The sequence below is a fragment of the Gymnoscopelus microlampas genome, assembly GCF_963454915.1.
Source record: "Gymnoscopelus microlampas genome assembly, chromosome: 9".
Taxonomy (NCBI): Eukaryota; Metazoa; Chordata; class Actinopteri; order Myctophiformes; family Myctophidae; genus Gymnoscopelus; species Gymnoscopelus microlampas.
This window is the reverse complement of record NC_139946.1, coordinates 24,306,670-24,327,608: the sequence shown is the minus strand read 5'-3', so window position 1 is coordinate 24,327,608 and position 20,939 is coordinate 24,306,670. Positions and strand designations below refer to the sequence as shown.

The following is a 20,939-nucleotide window of genomic DNA, read 5'->3' as shown; positions in this document are numbered from 1 at the left end:
GTTTATATCCTGCATGGTCTGTGCATCATCTGTTTGCACAGAGCAAATGCACAGAGCAAATGCATACATTTTTTTTGAAGTGCGTGGTGCCATTTAGAGGTTATGAATTTCATCATGCGTCTCGCTAGCCAATCACAGTACTGAGCAAAGGAAGGGTCTGAATACTTATCAGCCAATCACAGTACAGCGAAAGACAAATTTTCACGACGGATTTTCACGACGGATGGGTCAACCCCACTTATAGGAGCGGCTACACCGCTCAAAAAAAGAATTGTAACTGAAAATGTTTGTTGTGAAAGCAAGTACAGTACCTTATTGTAAAGTAGTCTGGCATGTCTACCAAATCCATGCAGTTTTAACATAACTCAGCACTATGTGTTTCAAGTTTCAATTGTACAATGTGTGGCTCCTCACTCACTTTATGGAAGTCAGTATGGCCCCCTGGAAAGAAATCTTGCCGGGCCGCATCAGCAGCCTAGGCGCCCGGACTATATTAAAATATAGAAAAAATTGCAAAAACATTGCAGATTTACAAGCTCACAACGTGTTGTAGATCAGCTTATTCTTGCTACTTTTGTGTGACACTGTAGTATGACGAAATAGGGATTGATATTGATACTTTTACTTAAGTAAAACATTTGAGTCCTTCTTCGATTCACTGTATGTATTATCAATAGAATCCTGCAGGTTGAGAGCTACAGTGATTTAGGGAAGCATCGACATGAAGTCACGAAGCGGAGAGTGTGAGGAGCCTCTCTGTAAGAGGATCCTTCATCTGTATGGGACTGACCCTGGTTAAGTAGAGGTTAAATCATCATGACATCGCTACAGACATGAATTCCATGAGGGGCCAGAGTAGCTTTGTAAGGAAATCAGTCGGTCACATTCCTGTCTGTGATCAATCAGCCTCTGGCCTACACAACCTGGAGTTAACCTCGCCCTTCCTGGAATCTACCTGCTGCAGACCTGTGTCTGTCAGTGCATGTGTGCGCGTGTGTGCGTGTGCGTGTGCGTGTGTGTACTGCCTGCGTGCGAGTACCCTGTGTTTGTGGTTTGTGTGTACTGCCTGTGCGAGTACCTAGTATGTGTGTGTGTGTGTGTGTGTGTGTGTGTGTGTGTGTGTGTGTGTGTGTGTGTGTGTGTGTGTGTGTGTGTGTGTGTGTGTGTGTGTATGTGCGTGCGTGCGTGCGTGCGTGCGTGCGTGCGTGCGGATGTACGTGCTTCCTCTGAGAAAGAACAAGGAGTGCTGGGACAGAGCAGGCACACGCAGATGGATGGATGATCAATACCAGTGGTGGAAGAAGGATGAAAGTTACGTACTGAAAGTAAAAGTACTTATTATGCAGAATGCCCCATTTCACAAGTTTCCAAATGTATAAAAATGGTTTGAAAATAGCAGATCTACAAGCTCACAACGCGTCGCCTTGCGACGCGTTGTGAGCTTGTAGATCGTCTAAGCATACATACTGTACAGTAGGACTGAAGTGGTTAATGTATGTTTTGTAATAACAATCAAAATGTACAAAGTAATAACAAAAAAAATCTAATGATTGTAGTGGAGTAAAAAGTACAATATTTGCCTCTGAGATGTAGTGGAGTAGAAGTAAAAGTATTGAAAATTGGAAATATGCCAGTAAAGTAAGAAAAGACCTCAAAATTGTACTTAAGTACCGTACTTGAGTACATTAGAGTACAGTACATTACATTAGTCACTTTACACCACTGATCGATATGGCGTCAAAGCACTCTGAGCACAGTCAGAATGACTGGGCACCGTGCGTCCACTAAAGAGAGGAATGTGGAGGAGGGACAGAGGGACAGAGGGAAAGAGGGACAGAGGGACAGAGGGACAGAGGGACAGAGGGACAGAGCTGGCACCATGCAGCCAGAACGCTCCAGCCTGCCTCGTGCGTGTTCGTGTTTCTAAGCAGCACTCTGTGAGTGCAGTGACTGTATGTGGTGGAGCCACTACCTCACTAATCTCTCTCTCACCACGCCGTCAAAGAAAAATCAAACACACAAATGGAACGATTTGTACGTTAAATCAAACACACAAATGGAACGATTTGTACGTTCGATTTTTCTTTTGCAGTGTCTGGCCTTAGAAATGAATAAATGAACACAGGAGATTCACATTTTAGCAGGTTGAGCGACTGACTGTAACCCCAACTGTACCGCACTCTGAGAATGCACAAATGTAACCGTTTGGATCCATTTGTGCATTCTCTCAAGAGTTACAACCTCTGAGATAAATTGGCACTCCGGATTCATGTTGGCAGATGAGAGCAACTGTGCCGACACATTATCGTTCCAGCCCGGGTTCACCGTCAGGTAACAGGGGCATCAATCAACAGAACGACGTCTTACACACCATTTAATGACGGCAAAACACGAGCAGAGTGCCAGGCACCCTGACTAATTTAGTTCTGGAGTCTATAAAGTGTCTCTCCCTCCCTCCCTCTCTCTCTCTCTCATGGTCCGTGTCGCTGCCTCCATGCGTTCCCCTCAGCAGCAGCCTGTGGTGTTCTGGCCAGTGCATAATTGCCTAAGTGCTTCTGGATGGCAGCGGGCTATTTGGTCATTAAGGAGGGCCTATTAAGTCATTAGTGCAGCAGTGGGACTGCCGTCTGCCTGCCGTCGGGGGCCTGGTAAGAGATCGGGCCCCTGATACGTGTTGCACTCGCAGTTTTCCACATATTTGTGCAGGTAATTATAGCTTCCCTGCATGTGAAACGCCCGCCCTCTGATGTCACGCACGCTTAAAGGGAGGATGCGTGTCGCCACTGCACTTTAAAGGGTAATCTGCTCCCTCCGCTGTTCTCCCCCCCCTATTCCGCCTCTTTTTCCACTCTGTGTGTGCGTGTGTATGTGTGTGCGTGTGCGTGTGTATGTGTGTGTATGTGTGTGTGCGTGCGTGCGTGCGTGCGTGCGTGCGTGCGTGCGTGCGTGCGTGCGTGCGTGCGTGCGTGCGTGCGTGCGTGCGTGCGTGCGTGCGTGCGTGCGTGCGTGCGTATGTGTGTGTGCAGGAGTGCAAACTCGCGTGCGTGTGTGTGTGTGTGTGTGTGTGTGTGTGTGTGTGTGTGTGTGTCTGTCAATGCGTGTGAATGTGTAGGTGAACATGTAATGTACTGTGTGTGTGTGTGTGTGTGTGTGTGTGTGTGTGTGTGTGTGTGTGTGTGTGTGTGTGTGTGTGTGTGTGTGTGTGTGTGTGTGTGTGTGTGTGTGTCAGTATTGTCACCTTCTCCTCAGTGCCAGCAGGGAAGGGACATGAAATAGTGTGTTACAAGTACAAGTTTGGTGTGTGCGCGTGTGTGTATGTGTGTATGTGTGCGCGCGGGCGTGTGTGTGTGTGTGTGTGTGTGTGTGTGTGTGTGTGTGTGTGTGTGTGTGTGTGTGTGTGTGTGTGTGTGTGTGTGTGTGTGTGTGTGTGTGTGTGTGCGAGTGTGTGTGCGCACGCGCATGCATGTGTGCAGATGAGCAGCAGGTTAGCGATGGGACAAGCAGAGCCTCAGGACATGTCAGTTAGGGAGACAGAGGGGGAGACAGGGAGAACTGAGAGCTCCATGTCATTGCTGTCGCGGAGAAACCTTGTATCTCCATATTTCACATTTTTACGTTTTTTTCATAAATTAATTCCCTACTTTGTCGTACAAGAGAGAGTGCTTGTAGATCGGCTATTGTTCTCTATTTTTGAAAAATTGTGGACGTTATTAAGTCTCTCTGTGGGTTTTGTATAGTGAAAAATACGAACAAGGCTTGTGACCAAGTAATAACTACATTGGATCAGAAGGGAGGAGAGTCTGGAACGCTCCACACGTCCCAGACTCTTCTCCCTTCTGGCTCCTAAACTGTGGAACGAACTCCCCATTACAACTAGAACTGCAGACTCACTCCCAATCTTTCGCCGTAATCTGAACTGAAGACTCACCTCTTCAGACTCCACCTTAGCCCGTAGCACTTGCCATAGCACTTGCCTTAGCCTCGACGGCCTTGCAGGTTTATGCAAAGGCTAAAATGTAATTTAGATAGCATGTTATGTAGACAGATGCCAGGTCATTTGTAGACCTGGCATCCTAGTGTGCAATCTGTGCATAGTTTTAATGTACAGATTATAGATTTTTGGGATATACTATTGTTTAGACTGATGATCCTAGATGATTACTTCTATGCATTTGATGTATTACCTCCTGTTTTCCTTACTTACTGTAAATCGCTCTGGAATAAGAGTGTCTGCTAAATGCCTGAATTGTAAACTGTAAATTGGATCCATTAGAACACAGGCTCTTTTGTCTGTTTACTGAAAAGTAACGGTTTTGGCCTTACAAGGTTTCCACCCGACAGCGACGATGTGGAAGCAGAGAGAGAGACGAGCAGAATGGAGAGACATTCTTTTTCCATCACTCAGCTTCTCTGCGGCCCAGAGAGCGCTCCGACCCCAGTCTTACACACCCGCCATGGAATGTAAATATTTGACTAGGGGTATGGTCGGATGTTACTTAATTCCTCCCATTTCATAAAAGAGGAGGGGGGGGGAAGCCTTATTTACGCGAGCGCGGTCGAAAGAACGCACAACGCGAAGTGTCCATGTCATGACATTATGATACCGCACATGAGAGATTTATATCGTCGCTGTTCGACAGAAAGCTTGTATCTCCATATTTAAACTTTTAGTTTATTGGTTAATTAATGCCCTACTTTGTCGTACAACAGTGTCGCAAAAAAATATACAAAATTGCAGATCTATAAGCTCACAAAACGTTGACAAGCCGTGAGCTTGTAGAACGACTATTTTTGTAGTTTTTTAAAGAGTTTGAAAGTGAGCATTTTTAACTCCGTCTGAGGGTTTTATAATATATATTTGTTTACGAATGACAAGCATTTAAAAAGAGCTTGTGACTAAATTATATCTCCAATGGATCCATTGGATCACAGGTTCTTTTTTTCTCCCGAAAAGTGATGGTTTTGGACATACAAGGTTTCTACGCGATAGCGACGATATTTTAAATTGGTTTCGTTGCTCTCAGAAACCCTGATGTGACCAGAGGAGACCTTCACCTCGCTGTGCTTTATGTGTCTCCAACCCAGGCTATATCACATTCATATTCACCACACACCATATATGACCATCAACCAGCACTCGTTTGTTGCCGCAGAACTCCGGATCTATCCGGTCCTGGTCAGGACAGAGACATATACCACATTGTAATGTATGTCGGCTGGTACGGAGCCATAAAAAACACACTGTTTTCTAACTTTGTCGGTGACATTTAAAGTTTAATGAAATGTACACAGTCAAATCCTCTGGGAGTGTACAAAAGGCTACACATTTGAGTTACAAATGGATAATTTAGTTTATGTTCCGCATAAAAATCTATGTATGCCAACACAATAAATACTTTTTCTTCTGCAAATGTTTATGCTTTACTTACAAATGCATATATCTTTGATTTGACTTTTGACCTGTTTCTTTCCTGTGTTTTTCTCCTTACTCCCCCCCTCCCATCCTGAAAACCAAAAAAGAATTTCACCCCGTTCTTTACACCTGTAAACCAGTGATGTGACAATAAAGTTGAATTTTGATGTATTTTTCTATAGTGTAAAAACTGGATAGAAACAATAGCTGCTACCGAAGATTAAGTTTTGTATTGTTATGCGGGAAACTGCATGCGGGGCACCCCGGTGGATCACAGAGTAAGAGCGCATACCGCATAAATCAGTGGTTCTCAACCTTTTCAGGCTGTGACCCCCCAAAATAATATTTGAACTGGTGACCCCCTCCCCTGATAAGCACTTGGAATGTAATCGGCTGAGGCATTACATTTAGTTTGACTCGGTTCCACCAATAAATATTGTGGGAAAAATAATATCTACGAGCTTGTAGATCGGATGTTTTCTTTTTTTAAATCCTCTTTCTTTATTATTTAACAGTTTGGCCAATGTTTGACCAGTTTGTTGATTACTTTTGATGCAGTAATGGTCTTTTCCTTCTTTTCTTCTTTTTTTAGGTATTTAAAGGGTCTTAAATTGTCACTTCACTGCCATCTGGGGACCCCCCCCCCCCACAATCATGTGGGGACCCCCCTGAGGGTCCCTACCCACAGGTTGAGAAGAATTGGCATAAATAATGCTACAGTCCTTCCCGCATCCTGACCCTGGTTTGAATCCAACCCAAGACTCTTTACTGCATGTCATCCTCTCTCTTTCCTGCCTCTCTGTCCTCTCGAAATGAAGCAGAAATGCCAAAAAAATAATCTTAGGGAAAACAAAAAACAACATACTGCACTATTTGAACCATATAAGCTATAAGCCAGTAGTCAGGCCCAGTCTGACATAGACTCCTACTCACAGTAAATACTTCTTATAAAAGTTTTTTTTTTTATTGGGGGAAAACTAGACTAGATCTTATTATAAATGCAAATAATAAAAATACTCTTGATATGAATTGATTTTAGCTGCAGTGGCTTACATTGTGCTCCTGGCCCTGAATAATGCCAGTTCATCATTCATTGAAGAGTCATGCGCTTCTCGTAAACTTTCATTTTATTGGTAAAACTACATGCCGTCACACTGTATATGTTGTTTAAAAAAAGAAAAAAGACGCACTGGGATATGATATTTTAGCCGTATCGCCTGGAGTCCCGCTCTAGGCCATGAATAACCCAAGCTCTACACTCTGCCCACAGCATGATGTGTGTGAGGCTCGTACGGCGTGTCAGCGCCGCAGAGGCAGAAAAGCCACACATCCACGTCTTCACTACAGGGTACGGCCTGATTGAAATAGACATGCCAGACTGTCACTGAGCCCCTGTGGCTGGAGCGCCGCAGTGCACACAGGGCACCTCCTCGCCAGGAGGAGGAGGAGGAGGTCACAGTGCGGCCTCAAGCGGAGCAGAAAGAAACCAGATCCTCCTGTCCTGTCCTGTCCAGTGTTGCCAGATTTTGCGAGAGAAACAAGCAACCAGGTCTATGAAAACAAGCCCATAAGAAGCAACTAGAGCACTTTAAACCTATATACACATCGGCTATTTGGAAATAGCAGATCTACAAGCTTACAACGCGTCGCACGTTGTGAGCTTTTAGATCGTCTATTTTCTAAAATTCATGAAATAAAATGTGGAATACTTGGAAGATTTTTGACACATTTTAACAACACAAATCTGGTACGGGTCTCCCTGGCAACAAAACATTTTCAGTCTATGGATGGGGGTTAGGGACAAATACATATTCATTTGGGTATATTTGAGAACCACTGGTTTAAAAAATGGAAACAAGCCCAAATAAGCAACTACACTTTAGAAACAAGCCTAAAAAAACGCAAGCCGCAACTAACCAATATTTACAAGCGACTTTAGAGGAAAAACAAGCCCAAAGTCACTTATAATAAGCCGACATGGCAACACTGGTCCTGTCCTGTCAAGTCCCTTCCCTGCTGGCACTGAGGAGAAGGTGACAATATACTGGGGACCCCCCCCCACCTACGACAGATCTATCCTTTAACACTCGCACTGACTTCTATCCCCTCCCCCCTCTCTCTCTCTCTCTCTCTCTCTCTCTCTCTCTCTCTCTCTCTCTCTCTCTCTCTCTCTCTCTCTCTCTCTCTCTCTCTCTCTCTCTCTCTCTCTCTCTCTCTCTCTCTCTCTCTCTCTCTCTCTCTCTCTCTCTCTCTCTCTCTCTCTCTCTCTCTCTCTCTCTCTCTCTCTCTCTCTCTCTCTCTCTCTCTCTCTCTCTCTCTCTCTCTCTCTCTCTCTCCAGATCACAGCACAGTGAAAATAGGACCGTTGTGATAGTAACTCGGCCCGGGGCTGGCTGCCTGGGGCTGAGCTTGGCCCCTCTCTCTCTCTCTCTCTGCTCTAACTGATTGGCTGCTCCCTCCCTGCCTTGCTCAGCAGTGCCCGGAGTTGACCCCGTGGCGACTGCCACAGACTGCCAGTCTCCTCACCGCTCCGCTGCCCTCGGTCCCACAGTCACCTCCCACCGCGACCCCTGCCCCCTGCCTATAAGAGACGGGCGCCACCGTTATGATGTCATCTCTCCCCGACATGGGCCGGCGCGCGGCCCCGGCTGCAATGCGAACCCAGGGTAAATAAATAGGGGTGTTTATGCACTGGGAATGAGAGAAGCATGCTGGCTGGGGGCATTACACTTGGATGGTCTGGTTCACATCTGAACTGCAATACTAAATATCCCCTGAGCACAGTTTAAATCCACTTTCACCCTGGCGTCCCTGTTTTGGGCACGTCATTATAAATGTTCAACGTTTAAAACCTTTTTTTTATATATATATTTTCTCACAAATAGCCAATCTACAAGCAGCATACTGTAAGTATAAATCAGGCCTAAGTGGTTAACCCATTAAGACCTGCATTAAGACCTGAGACCAATTCTACAAATGTCGTCTAAATCCTAACAGTTTCTGAAAAGTTTCTATATCAGTGATGCTCAAACTTTTTCATGTGAAGTAAAGGACCCCCAAAATGATATTACAAATGTTCACTTTAAAAATATATCCATTCAAAGATTTGCACAAATCTTCAAGATTTTTCAAAAATAGCAGATCTACAAGCTCGTAGCGCGGCACTCGCTGCCGCCCCATGAGCTTGTATATCTGTTATTTTTGAATAGCCAAAGAAATTGAAAATGACACAGATGCATTCCCGGTCTTAATGGGTTAAAATAGTCCTGTAACATTTCTCAGAAACTATAGGGGGCAACTTCCATTTCCAAGTTATGAGGATCCCGTGCGACGCACTGCACAATACCCACTTTGAAGATGAACTGTGCAGGGGAGTGTTGCGTTTAGACGGGAGAAAACATATCACGGACGGGGAGAAACAAAACATACAGGCACGATCGTACAATGGCTTCGGGGGGAAAAGGAAGTATGGTCGGTGTTATGGCTTCCCAGAGCAGCGCTTGTGCAGCTTGCACCCTTTTAGGCCAGCCTGGCCTCCGCCGGCCGTCCCACCGCGCCACTCATAGCGTGCCGGCAGAGAGTGTTTTGGTACTCGCCGGCACGCCCAGCTGTCGACCTCCATCGGCCTCCACGGAGCTGGAGAAGAACCATGCGCCCCGGCCTGCCTTTGTTTCCCCCCCGTCCCCTAATGTTTCACTGCCTCTCGCACAGAGCTCCATGCGCTCCGAGAAGTCTAAAAGAAAGCCCTTGTCTGTCAGGCTCGCTGCCAACCACTCCAGGCCTGGCACACCTAGTTGATCACTCTTTCCCTTTCTCCGTCTCTCTCTCTCTCGGGTTCTTTGTTTCGCTCTCTCTCTCTCCCTCCCTCCCTCGTTCTCTCGTTCTCTCGTTCTCTCGTTCTCTCACCCACCCACACATGCACCTCACCACAACTGACATCTCCAAACCACAACATCCCTGCACTAATACATGCCTCCTCCTCCCTACCCAGGAGGGTCTATTTATCTACTGTATACGGCCACTCATTCAAAAAGGACTTCCTGTGAGGTCACAGGACCCTTGGGTGATGAGGGTTGACCTCATGATGCCAGATGTTTCACAGCGCAGACCAAAGGGAGCTGGACTATGCCCATGCCCCGAGACCGTCGTTCTGCACTGTTCTCCCCTTGTTGCTGGCAACGCTGCGACCAGGTGCCTATGAAAGCAGAAAAAAAGGAACCCTGTGGCAGATGATGAATCACCGGCGTTCATATTTCTGAGAGCCCCTTGGCGACGCCGGAGCAGCACAGTTACAGGATATTGTGAGGAGCTACTTTTATTGGGAACAAATATTATGTGGAGGCCGGCAGGGTTTGGACCCGTTCCCAAACTTAGATCTCACGGAGAAGCCGTGGTCATATTTCAGATTAGAGTTAGTGCAGACGTGACGCACATCACTCTCCTCCCCTGTTTCCTTCTCTCCTCTCCTTCTCTGCCGTCTTCCTCTCCTGCCTCCTCACTCTCTTCCTATCCCCTTGTCACTTTCCATCTCTTCTCTCTCTCTCTCTCTCTCTCTTCCTCTCTCATTTCTCTCGTCCCTGACGCCCCCACCTATGCGCTTCATTTTCTTTTCTTTTTTTTGGACTATCCGTTCCCGCTGACCTCATTGCCGTTCCAATCAAGCGAGGAGGGCTCCAATCAACCGTGGTGTTCAGATTATATCGCAAATTATAATAATTGAGAATAATGGTTTCCATGTCAGTTTCATTTCGACTCGGAATTGTTCTCATACAGGTCTGGAAATGAGGTTGGGCGGATGGAAGGTTACATGCTCGGAAGTGCAAAAGGTCCTCGCACTCTGCAGGGGCATAGTTATTCATTATTACGATAATAACTATTTCTCTATGCCTGTATTTTTTGACATACACTACACCTGTCTCATATTCTCAGGAGTGACTTCGTCATCCTTGTGAAATCATCTCCCTGGCTCTTCTCTGAGGAACAAAAGCGGGTACTAGTTGGAGTCTAACTGAGACTCTTAGGGAAGCAGAAATATTTGTGTTTGCTGGATACGGTACAGTAACTCAACCGTTTAACACTGTAATTTAAAACAGTGTTGTTATTAAGGGTAGAGGCTCTGAACTGACACTCTTAATACAGATCATATTGTTAGGAAACTTTTGCAAATGTTTCTTTTTGTTTAATCCAAAGACATTATGTCTTAGATTTCTTGCCTTTATCTATTACATGCTAGTCTAGAGCACACAAAAAGCAGATGCAGATAGAACAAGCAAAGTGCTTTGAATAGCTTTTTATCACATGCACTACATACAGTAGAAGCACAGTATGCCTCTCAGAGCTTATTATAGGGGCAATGAAGCTCATAGCAGTAAAATGCAAAGTACTTATTTAAACACTTGAACCCTAGCCCTATATTCTGTGGCAAACATTCAGCTAAATTATTATCTACAAGCTTTGCTTTGCAATGCGCTGTGAGCTTATAGATCGGCTATTTGCGGCAAAGAGATTTGGAGTACAGGGGGAAAAGGAGTGGATCTAGTATAGAGCCCTGGGGGACCCCAGTCAGCTAAGTATATAGGGTTTAAGTGGTTAACGCTGGAGTGTAAGAATGGACCCGTAAGTTAAATTAACCCTATGGATTTAGGCATATGTAGGACATGCGCGTGCTGTGCGGTTTTGACAGCGTACTTAAGAGGTCCTGATGAAAGAGGAGAGCTTGTGTGAGCCCCCGCCGCCTCTCAAATTAGCCCAGGAGCCCCTCAGCCCGTCACATGGAGACCCAGGAACCTCCCTTACAGCTTATGTTGCACTACACTGCAATGTGCGAATTGCGCGGCTTATTGCGACGCATGTTGCTAATATACCGTTGTGTGTGGCAAGCATGTCAGGCACATGTGTGCGGTTGTCCCTGTGCGAGCGCACAAAACACGCCCGCACGCACAAACAAGCATGTCCTTCATCTGCGTGGGTCAGAGATCATAATTATTAGAGTATGAATGAGAAGACAAAATCTCCTTGGTCCTGTCAAAGCTCATCACAAACATACCGAGACCTCCCACATTGAGGGAAAAACAAGACTTCAAATAGGAGACCTCCAATCCTGGGCCATCCTTTAAATAGACTCCCAAATACTCTCTTCATCCTCGCACCATAACAGCCGCAATGAAACACGGATACACTGCCCGATGTTTCGCTCATCAAGCAATTACGTTATTTTGCTCATCTTTCAGCCTCCGGTTACAGAGCAGGGTTGCAGTGATACAGCAGGAGGCCAGACACGCTGTCTCTGCATTCATGAAGGAGAGAGTTCTCCACACTTCTCACACTTCTCACCTTCTACGCAGTAAAATACTCAAGTGTTCATTTATCCACATGTCATATCCAACCACAGCATATCTGCAGTGGTGGGAGGTGGTCTACCTAGACACTGTCGTCGGGCAGGACACCTAATGGTTGACAAGTAGTACTGCCTGAAGCCCATAGGAGCAATATCTCCCATGACCTCGCAAGGATTCCGTCTTGGAAGAGCAAAATACGTTTGTTCTCCCACGCAGGAGACTTGGGTTCACATGCCGGGTAGGACATGAAACTTGAATGCAGCTTTAAATTAAACAGACTTTGCAGTTCATTGTGCATTGCTCAGCCAGCCTCTCAACGCAGACTCAGCTGTTGTGTGTGTGTTTGTGTTGTGAAGGGAGAGGAACATCCATAACCATACAGCCGTCTCCAGTTGACAGCTTTTAATCCCACTTTCACTGTTTCGTGTCCTTCCATTGTCTTTTCCCACATTCCCCCAACAGCTCCTTTCAAAGACTCTGACCGTTGCTGTATGTCCATTGCTCTAAAACACACAGCAATCCTTTACAGTTGTATTTGCCCTATTCAAATACTGAGGATTTCTCACTTGCAATGCTAATATCACTACTGTAGCTACTGTTGTTTGATTATTAGACTGCGTGAGAAGTTTATTTTTCATTCAGCAACTATTCCCAGAGCCAGAAAACAATTATCTTGGCTGGGTACCCGTGCCTTGAGGTGAAATCAATACTCGCCTTGAATTTGCACACACAACCCTTTTCCTTTTTTTGCTTGACAGAAATTACGTTACTTTCAACTGAGAAAAGTGCCAAGCGACATTTGCATATGTCACATTTGCATATTGATTCCTACAAACTGATAGATTTTGAAAAAACATGCATTCCTCGCACTCATGGTCTCTCACCTGGGAGAAGTTGAGTCCGTTGAGCGGGTGACACTGTTCCTCCACTCTCTCCACGGCCCCCGTCCTCTTCCCCATCCTCTCCGCCTCCTGGGCCAGGAAGAGGTCCAGCACCGGCGTCCCACGGGACCGCACGTCCCACTCCGTCAGCGAGTTGACCATCAGCATCACCCACACGGGCCTCTTCTTCTCCCAGTTGCCCGCGATGGCGTTGAACAGGTAGTCCGCGTACAGGCCGCGCCCCCGCTGGTCGGGCGTCATCCAGTAGGGCATCATGTGCTTGACGTAGTCCAGGTGGCGCTTGAGGCGGCGGTACAGGTCCCTGGGGAGCAGGGTCTGCAGGTTCTCCCCGTGGGGCAGCAGCTGGCAGCTGGTCAGCTTGGAGATGGTCAGCGGGTCGGTCAGGTCGAGCTCGAAGAAGACGTTGGGGCTGCCCTGGAAGGCCCGCTTGGAGTTGTCGGGGATGAAGTCCCACACGCGCGTGTAGGGCACGTGGATGGTGCCGAACAGGTAGGACGGAGGATGGGGCGGCGCGCGCTTCACTGTCCACAGGAAGGAGTTCATGTCACTTTGCTGTGGGAGGGGGGGGGGGGGAGGGAGAGGAACCAGAAGAACACATTTGATAAGAGAAATCTGAGATACGCAAACCATTGTCTTATCTTAACTTGTCTTGTCTTATTATTATGGAGCCTTCCAACACAGCAAAATCATTTAACATTGAGGATTTTTCTGTGAACAACTGTAAAAAAAATAATAATAATATTTTTAGCTTTCTGGCTTGTGAACTGCAGGTCTTCAAACTGTATATTGAACTACCAACGAGGGGTGAACGCAGGAGAGAAACCAAGACAGCCCTGTGCTGTGGTGTGTGTGTGTGTGTGTGTGTGTGTGTGTGTGTGTGTGTGTGTGTGTGTGTGTGTGTGTGTGTGTGTGTGTGTGTGTGTGTGTGTGTGTAGTTGCTCCTGCTGTGGTAAAGTCAGGCAGTTTATAGAGGCCTTGTGCACTGTAAACAGACCCCCGTGTATTGTTGAGGTGCATAATGCTGTTGCCAAACGCTCTGCAGCTCTGGGAAGCATTTCGAGGCACTGCTGCCGCAGTGCAAACACTGTACTGGAGCTCATAAAAGTCAGAACGCTAAAAGAAATCTGGGCCTCGTCCTGACCCCACCATGATAGGCCTACTTTTGTTTGTGAAATGGATTTTTATACAGCCGTTCAAGCGCTGAAAGGGCCACGGATGGTTATTGTTTCTATGATTTATGAGTTCGTTTACAGGATGCGCATGTCTTATTGTGGTTACTTATACACAAAATAATGTCTGGCTGGAAGTTGAACAAATATGAACAATCATGGCAAGTGAACAGTTATAATATTGTGTTTTGTGTTGAAGTGTCAGTCATGCACTCTAGACTGTAAATGTGTTGTGCATGTGCTGCAACTGCAGGAAATTAATGCTTTGATGTGTGTATTAAGCCATTCAACTATTATGCTTGACTGTGAATCACTGAGGGAAACAAATAAGCATTTAGAAACAACATGAAATTCTGGCTTCTGCGATATAATGCAATCAAGCCTTTTTTGGTATGAAACCCATTACTGTATAATAATGTTATTCTTTAGAAAATGTTTACTTCTTAAATTTAATCAAGTTTTCCTTCGGTTGTGTTCCAATTATACTGCAAGCTGCCAATGCCGACTTTGTCATGTATAAGGCTTTTTTCAAATGACTGCCAAAAGCTAGTTAAGACATTTTGTGGCAAGTTATGTTATGATCATAATTAACTGCAATAAACATAATTGCTGGCACGATGTTTCCACCATGGCAAAAAAATAAAATAAATAGGGAGTGGTATATTCAATTTTCAAACCATATTTTGCCTATGCAAATATTGAAACGTTTAAAAGTGACTTTAGTTTCGACGTTTCTAACTCAATTTTCACTTTGGCCGGGCCTGTTGCAATAACGGAAAGGGGTTTGGATCACATTACAGTGTATTCTCGCCACAAGAGTCCACATCATATTTTGGGGTGCGCTTTAGTTAACTTTTTTTTCCAAAGGCAGCATATTTTGTTAACTGGCCAGTATAGGAATGGGCACAATCATAAAATAAAATCAGATTCAACTAAATATGGAAAGTGCGGTCGAGTTTCTCGTTTGAATATTTCACAGTATAGGCCTATAGGTAGGCCTAATGCCTATTGCATAAAAATCGGATTCATACTTGCACACAGGTGTCACTCGCCGAATATGGCCGATGTATAATTCACAATGCGTCGCGGTCGCGGGCTTGTAGATCTATTATTTTCGGCTAGACAACAAGCCTAAATTCCAGACGAGGATCAAAACTCTCTGTTGCTCTGCCTCTGCTCGCTTGCAGTGTTGCCATGTCAGCTTATTATAAGCGACTTTGGGCTTGTTTTTCTGTAAAGTTGCTTGTAAATATTGGTAGTTGTTTCTAAAGTGTACTTGCTTATTTAAGCTTGATTCCAATTTTTAAAATTATTATTCAAACCAGTGGTTCTCAAATATTTCATGAAAATGTTTTGTGCCCAGGGGAGCATTTGTGTTGTTGTTAGAATGTTTTAAAAAAACATTCAAAATATTTCACATTTTATAGCAAGAGTTTTGTGAGCTTGTAGATCTGCTATTTTCAAATAGACGACCCACATAGGTTTAAAGTGCTCATGTGGCCCTATATAGTTGCTTCTTTTGGGCTTGTTTTCCTAGACCTGGTTGCTTGTTTCTATCGCAAAATATGGCAACGCTGCTCACTTGCTCTACTCGTCCATATAGCGCTCTGCGTGGAGGAGAGCCCTGACGCGCACGCATGCAGGGCTCCTTTTTTATGGGGTAATTACTTTTAACACAAAGCAGAAAGTACTGTACTGACGTATTACAAATCACATGTACAGAAGAAGCATGAACCCTTCAGCTGATCTCTGACAACACTTCCATTATCCTTATAGATGTAATGAAACAATAGCCTCTGATGTGTAATGACTCCCTCATGGCCATGCAGTGGCCCTATACCCTTCCAAGTTATCTTCATATATAACTCCAGTGCAGCAGGCGACCACGTCGCACTTCTATTGCTGATTTCCCTATAGTATGATGCAGAGGTCGTGTGATTCTCTGTTGGGCCCATTCATTCTGCGTTTTGAAACAGGGACCAAGTCAGTGCGTCGGTGACAGGAAAGCTCGCCCCAAAACACGCTCGCCCCCATGTTTTTCCCCCGGACCACTCGCCCCCAGCGGTTCTTGTATTATTGTATTTCTTTGTATATTCTTGTACTGAGGATAAGGTTAGGAATACGTTTAGGGTTTATTAGGCATAGTTGTGCTGTCTGAGGTTAAGTTTAGGAATACAGTTAGGTATAGGCATAGTTTTACTTTTACTAAGGCTACGTTTAGAAAATAAGGTTTTACCCGTGTTACACGCACGAGCATAACCATGACCACGCGCATGTCGAGCATATTGTATGCCCTCCGAAAAAAAACTAGAAGACACCACTGGGTTACTAAGGCATAGGGCGACTGTGTTTTGGGGCGAGCGTTTTGGAAACGAAAGGGACCATGAAGCGCGTCGAGCCAGCCAGCCAACCAGCCAGTCAGCCAGCCAACCTATAACTCTATCTATGCAGCCAACCAGCCAGTCAGCCAGCCAACCTATAACTCTATCTATGCAGCCAACCAGCCAGCCAACCAACCAGCCAGCCAGCCAGAGCGCGTGCTGGACGCACGCAGCGTCTGCACTCAGCAGTCATGATTCTAATTAAGTTCCCCTTCATCTCATCTCTCCATCTCTGATACATTCACACCGAGAGACAGACAGACGGGAGCGACAGCTCTACGGTCTGGCTCAGATTAGAGAGGACTCACATTAATTGAACCCGAACACATGGTGCTGCCAGGACAGCACCGCACTCCTCGCTCGCAGTGTAAATTCAACCCATTCCATAATTTTGCGAATATGCCCGATAAGTGCTTTAATAGGCCGCGTCTCGCGGAAACATGATCACTTCTGAAAGGTCACTGAAACTTTTCCAAATAAATGCATATGAAGTCAAGTCACCCGTGGGTGTTCCCCCACACTTTCTTTTGTCACATAAACAGCCATAGAATTGGCGAACGGCACCCATTTCATTTCACTTGGCAACTGCATGGCTTCATTTCCAAGGCGCACATTTTTCTTCGTTCGTGGAAAGTCAGGACCAAAGTTTTGAGCCCAAATGTTTCACGCGTGTGATGATGAATATTTTTGTCTTTTTACTGAGACCGTGCGCCATGTAAAATAATGCCTAATGTAGTCTGAAAGAAAGTGATTAACCTTTATTATAAATGTTGGTTTAAAAAATGCAATACGGCTATTGTCAGTAGATTATAGGCTATTCATTAAATTATCATAATTATGGAATAGACTGACTGAGCCTAGAGTGATGGTCTAATGATTATTGTAATTAGACTAGGCTACTCTTAAAAATGTGACCAATTCGCATCAACATTTAAAATAGTTTGCAGTGCATCATTTCAATAGCCTACAATAGGCCTAGCCATTTATTTGTGTTATTTTCACTTAAGCCAACCTTCCTTAAATTCACTTTAACACCAAATGTCAATAAACATCAAAGAAAACAACGGATACAGGATAGGTGGGCACTAGGGACATCTGGGCACCTGGTTGGTTGGTTGGTTGGCTATTTTGTCTAAAATGTTTTTTTGAATCTAATATTTGAAAAATGGTCTTAAGTAATATAAAGTAGGCTATACATGATGTGAACATGCACGGTACATCATTATCAGACTTAAAATGTATCCTTCAGGTCCTTGTTTATTCCCCAAAATGACTGGATTTACAGGTTTTGTAACAATTTGTAGCAATTGTAGAAATATTAGACCATTGTCGAATGTTTAAGCATGTTCACATCATGTAGACTATAGGCTACTTTACTTTTCCAAATATTACATTTTTGTTTAAAATAATTTATGGACAAAATAGACAATTTTACATCGAGTTGCCCAGATGTCCCAAGTGCTCACATATCCTGTATCCGAAAAAAAAACATGTAAAGTTTGAAACCGTTGGTCTGATTTAACATAAATATTCAATGTCGTAGCCTATAGCCTAACAGGACATCATAGAAAGGCGACAGCTTTCCTAACATAACATAACAAATATGGGCAAGTGAGTCACAACAAACTGTCAACAGCCGACTCACCGCCTTGGGAAGTTCACATTGCCTGGGTCTGTCCCGGGCACCCCGGGGTGCCACCGCGGCGCCCCGGGGTGCCACCGCGTGCAGCAGAGCGCTCAGCAGGAACCAGCGGACTCCCGGCATAGAGACCATCGTCACAAGATGAGGTGACACTTACGACAGATCTATCCTTTAACACTCGCACTGACTTCTATCCCCTCCTCTCTCTCTCTCTCTCTCTCTCTCTCTCTCTCTCTCTCTCTCTCTCTGTCTCCCTCTATCTCTCTCTCTCACTCTCTCTCTCTCTCTCTGTCTCTCAATCTCTCTTCCCAACTGTCGACTTTTTTTTAACGTTACAAAAAGTTACCGGCGACACTCCGCGGCTCACATGTGGTGTCCGTGTCCGACCGGAGGACCAGCGTTCCGCCCCTCCGCCATTCCACAAGTTATTTACGGTTCCCTGCCGGTTAGATATAGTTTAACTTTCTTGTCTTGTCTCTTGTCCAATCGCTGCTGTCCCGTCCTGTCGCAGCCACAGGACCTAGCCTGTTCTTGGGGAGGTTTCCGCGGTGCGCTCCTCAGCTCCACTCGAAGCTGAAGCTTGTTGACTGGAGTAGTAGGAGGAGGAGATCCCCCCTCCACTCCTGCTTATTTTAAGAGGAGGGGAGCGCAGGTTGCGAGGCTGCCACGGCCGGGGAGAGAGAGAGAGAGAGAGAGAGAGAGAGAGAAAGAGAAAGAGAGAGAGAGAGAGAGAGGGTGATTGCAGCCAGGATTGCGTGAGTGCAACTTAAAAACATTATTATGGGGGCCGGGGGGTGGGGTGGTGTGTCCAAAAGTGTCACTAAAAGAGCAGTGTGTAGCCTGTAGCCTACACTTTAAGGCAGGTGGCACGCACAACGCTGGCAGCGGATGTTTAAACAGAACCATTCCAACGACTGAGATTAGTAACATTTAACACGTTGTCATCTGTTTCCTCTTCTATGGGATCACATTTATCTCTGTCAGTGGCTGTTTGACCATCCCGCAGCCACGCATTTACACAGGCTCTTTATCGCTGCCACTTGTGTGTCAAATCCTCACATGCATGATTAATGGCCATAAATAAACAAGCCCGCGTAAAGACAACTGTGAAAAGTGTTTTATTTATTTTCAGTCTAATGGTTCCTCCGTCAATGCATTAATCACCCCGTTATGTAGCACCGTGGATTCAGAATGAATGACCCATGTTGAGATTAAGTGGCCCCCTCTCTCTGTGCAGGCGGGGGGCCACAGTGTCGATGCTCCACTACTCCACCGTGACCTCCGGTTATTGTCCAAGTGGCAGACAGTGTGACAGAGTCAAGTAGGGAGCAATTTATCACGGAGAACCCCTCAAACAAGTGGCACCGGGCCCCTCCCTGCAGGGCCGATGGCAGACATGCCTTGGACAAGCAACTCTTTGTCCCCCTGACATGTTTCCCCCCTCCTCACCACCACTCCTCGCTCAGTTGAGTCAGTTCCATCCGCTCAGGAGTGCCGCGGTGAAACAATTGCCCCTATATGTGCTTATTGTAGTCTCTGTTAAGATGACCATGGCCATTTGTGCCGTGTACCTTTGATCAGCATGGCTGTAAACTCTTTGTCCGCGTTGTAAAATGCAGACACTTGTTCCCCTCTGAAGACTGGCCACCGTTCATTAACCTGCATGTTCAACCTTGCGTCCCTATTTTGGGGAATGTCATTATAGGCGAACGAAAATGGGCAAAAAATAGCAGATGTCCAAGCTCACAACACCTTGCAATGCAACGCGGTGCACTTGAACATCGGCTATTTTCGACCAGCAACACTGTCTTGTATGACTAATTATAAAATAGGGCTTAAGTGATTACGGTTTTAGCATCAATTGAGAGATGAGAAATTGGGAATGTCAATGGTTCTTGTTCTATATTATGCAAAAACAGCCTCTGGTGTTTTTTTCAAGTGCTGGAAAGATCTTCACGGAGGAATTACATGATGGGACCATGTTGATCTCAATCTAATCTTTTTGTATCCTTCATGACTCTGTTTTCTCCCCCTTTGTGACTCCAGCTCCCAGACAGGTGTGTGATTTCAGCTAGCGGTTTCATCTGCACTAATGCAGCCACCTGCAGGACGTAGGTACCTGTAACCACACCTTGTGGAGGGGCTTCTCTTTGAAGGAGCTTTTTCACATTCTTGGCCCGTTAGAAGAGGGCTTATATGAGCGGCTGGCTGCAGGAGATTCCTGGACGGGGGCCAGTGGTTACAGCATAGTACATATAGCCCTGGTCGAAAGAAAAGACTTTAAAGTTAATGTTCTGTTAGCGGACCACAGAAACGCTCACTTACAGAACTCATGTCTGGGGAGGCGTTAGAGAAAGGGGCCGATTCAGAGAGAGGGAGAAAGAGAGAGAGAGAGAGAGGTAGGGGGTGAAAGGGAAGGAAAGCGAGAGTAAGAGAGACAAAGAGAGAGAGCCTCGCTAGACTGTTTTCATTCCTGTCTGAAACTATCTGTGAAATGTTCAACACTTTTGGCTTCATCTATTGCTGCTGAGCTCTGACAATATTGATATTTTTTCATCAGTCTCAATGACACTGGGCTGAGGAGGTGCTGTGGGAGAGAGAGAGTGAGAGAGGTGTAGAGAAAGTGGACGAGGCAAAGAAGAGGTCTTGCTAATGTCTGTGGCCCTGCAACTCTGGGAACCGTGAACTTGTCTCTGTGGCTCCACTGTTGCCATGTCTGACGTTGCCCAGAAAAAGGCCTGCTGCCACAAAACCCCCAGCATTATAACTCTCCGTCTCCCGGCCTCCAGTCCGTATTGTTCTTTTGTATCAGTGCATATCACATAAGAGCTGCAGCTACTACTGTGCCACATGAAAGGGACATTCGCTTAAGCGGCCAATGTATCTGTCAGACACCGTTAACAGAGGAGCCCTTTCTGTGGCTGGGACTACAGGGGGAATCTTTGTTTTGTCATGTACACAGGGACCCCTAGTGGCAGGTTGGGGGATAGTGATGGGGTACATGGTGTTTCTTGTGTCTTGAAGACAAAAAGAGGGGTGATTTACCAGGCAGGGGGGGGGGGGGGGTAGAGCTTCAAAGAGAATGGGAGTGTGA

The 20,939-nt window shown here is 45.7% G+C and overlaps 1 protein-coding gene across 2 annotated transcripts in view; it reads right to left on the bottom strand.

Moving 5' to 3' along the window:
- Positions 1 to 18,445, bottom strand: part of trabd2b (TraB domain containing 2B) — a 121,183-nt gene extending 102,738 nt beyond the window's left edge. The window contains exons 1-3 of one of the 2 annotated variants that reach the window (XM_084067104.1): positions 18,119 to 18,445; positions 17,849 to 18,042; positions 12,636 to 13,205 (exon numbers count right to left, since the gene is read on the bottom strand). In XM_084067104.1, coding sequence (XP_083923230.1) covers positions 12,636 to 13,205; positions 17,849 to 17,977 — 699 coding nt within the window. In that variant the 5' untranslated portion in view covers positions 17,978 to 18,042; positions 18,119 to 18,445. Of the gene's footprint in view, positions 1 to 12,635; positions 13,206 to 17,848; positions 18,096 to 18,118 lie in introns of both variants that reach the window. The other variant, XM_084067103.1, reaches the window with a different exon arrangement.
- Between the last annotated feature and the right edge of the window lie 2,494 nt (positions 18,446 to 20,939).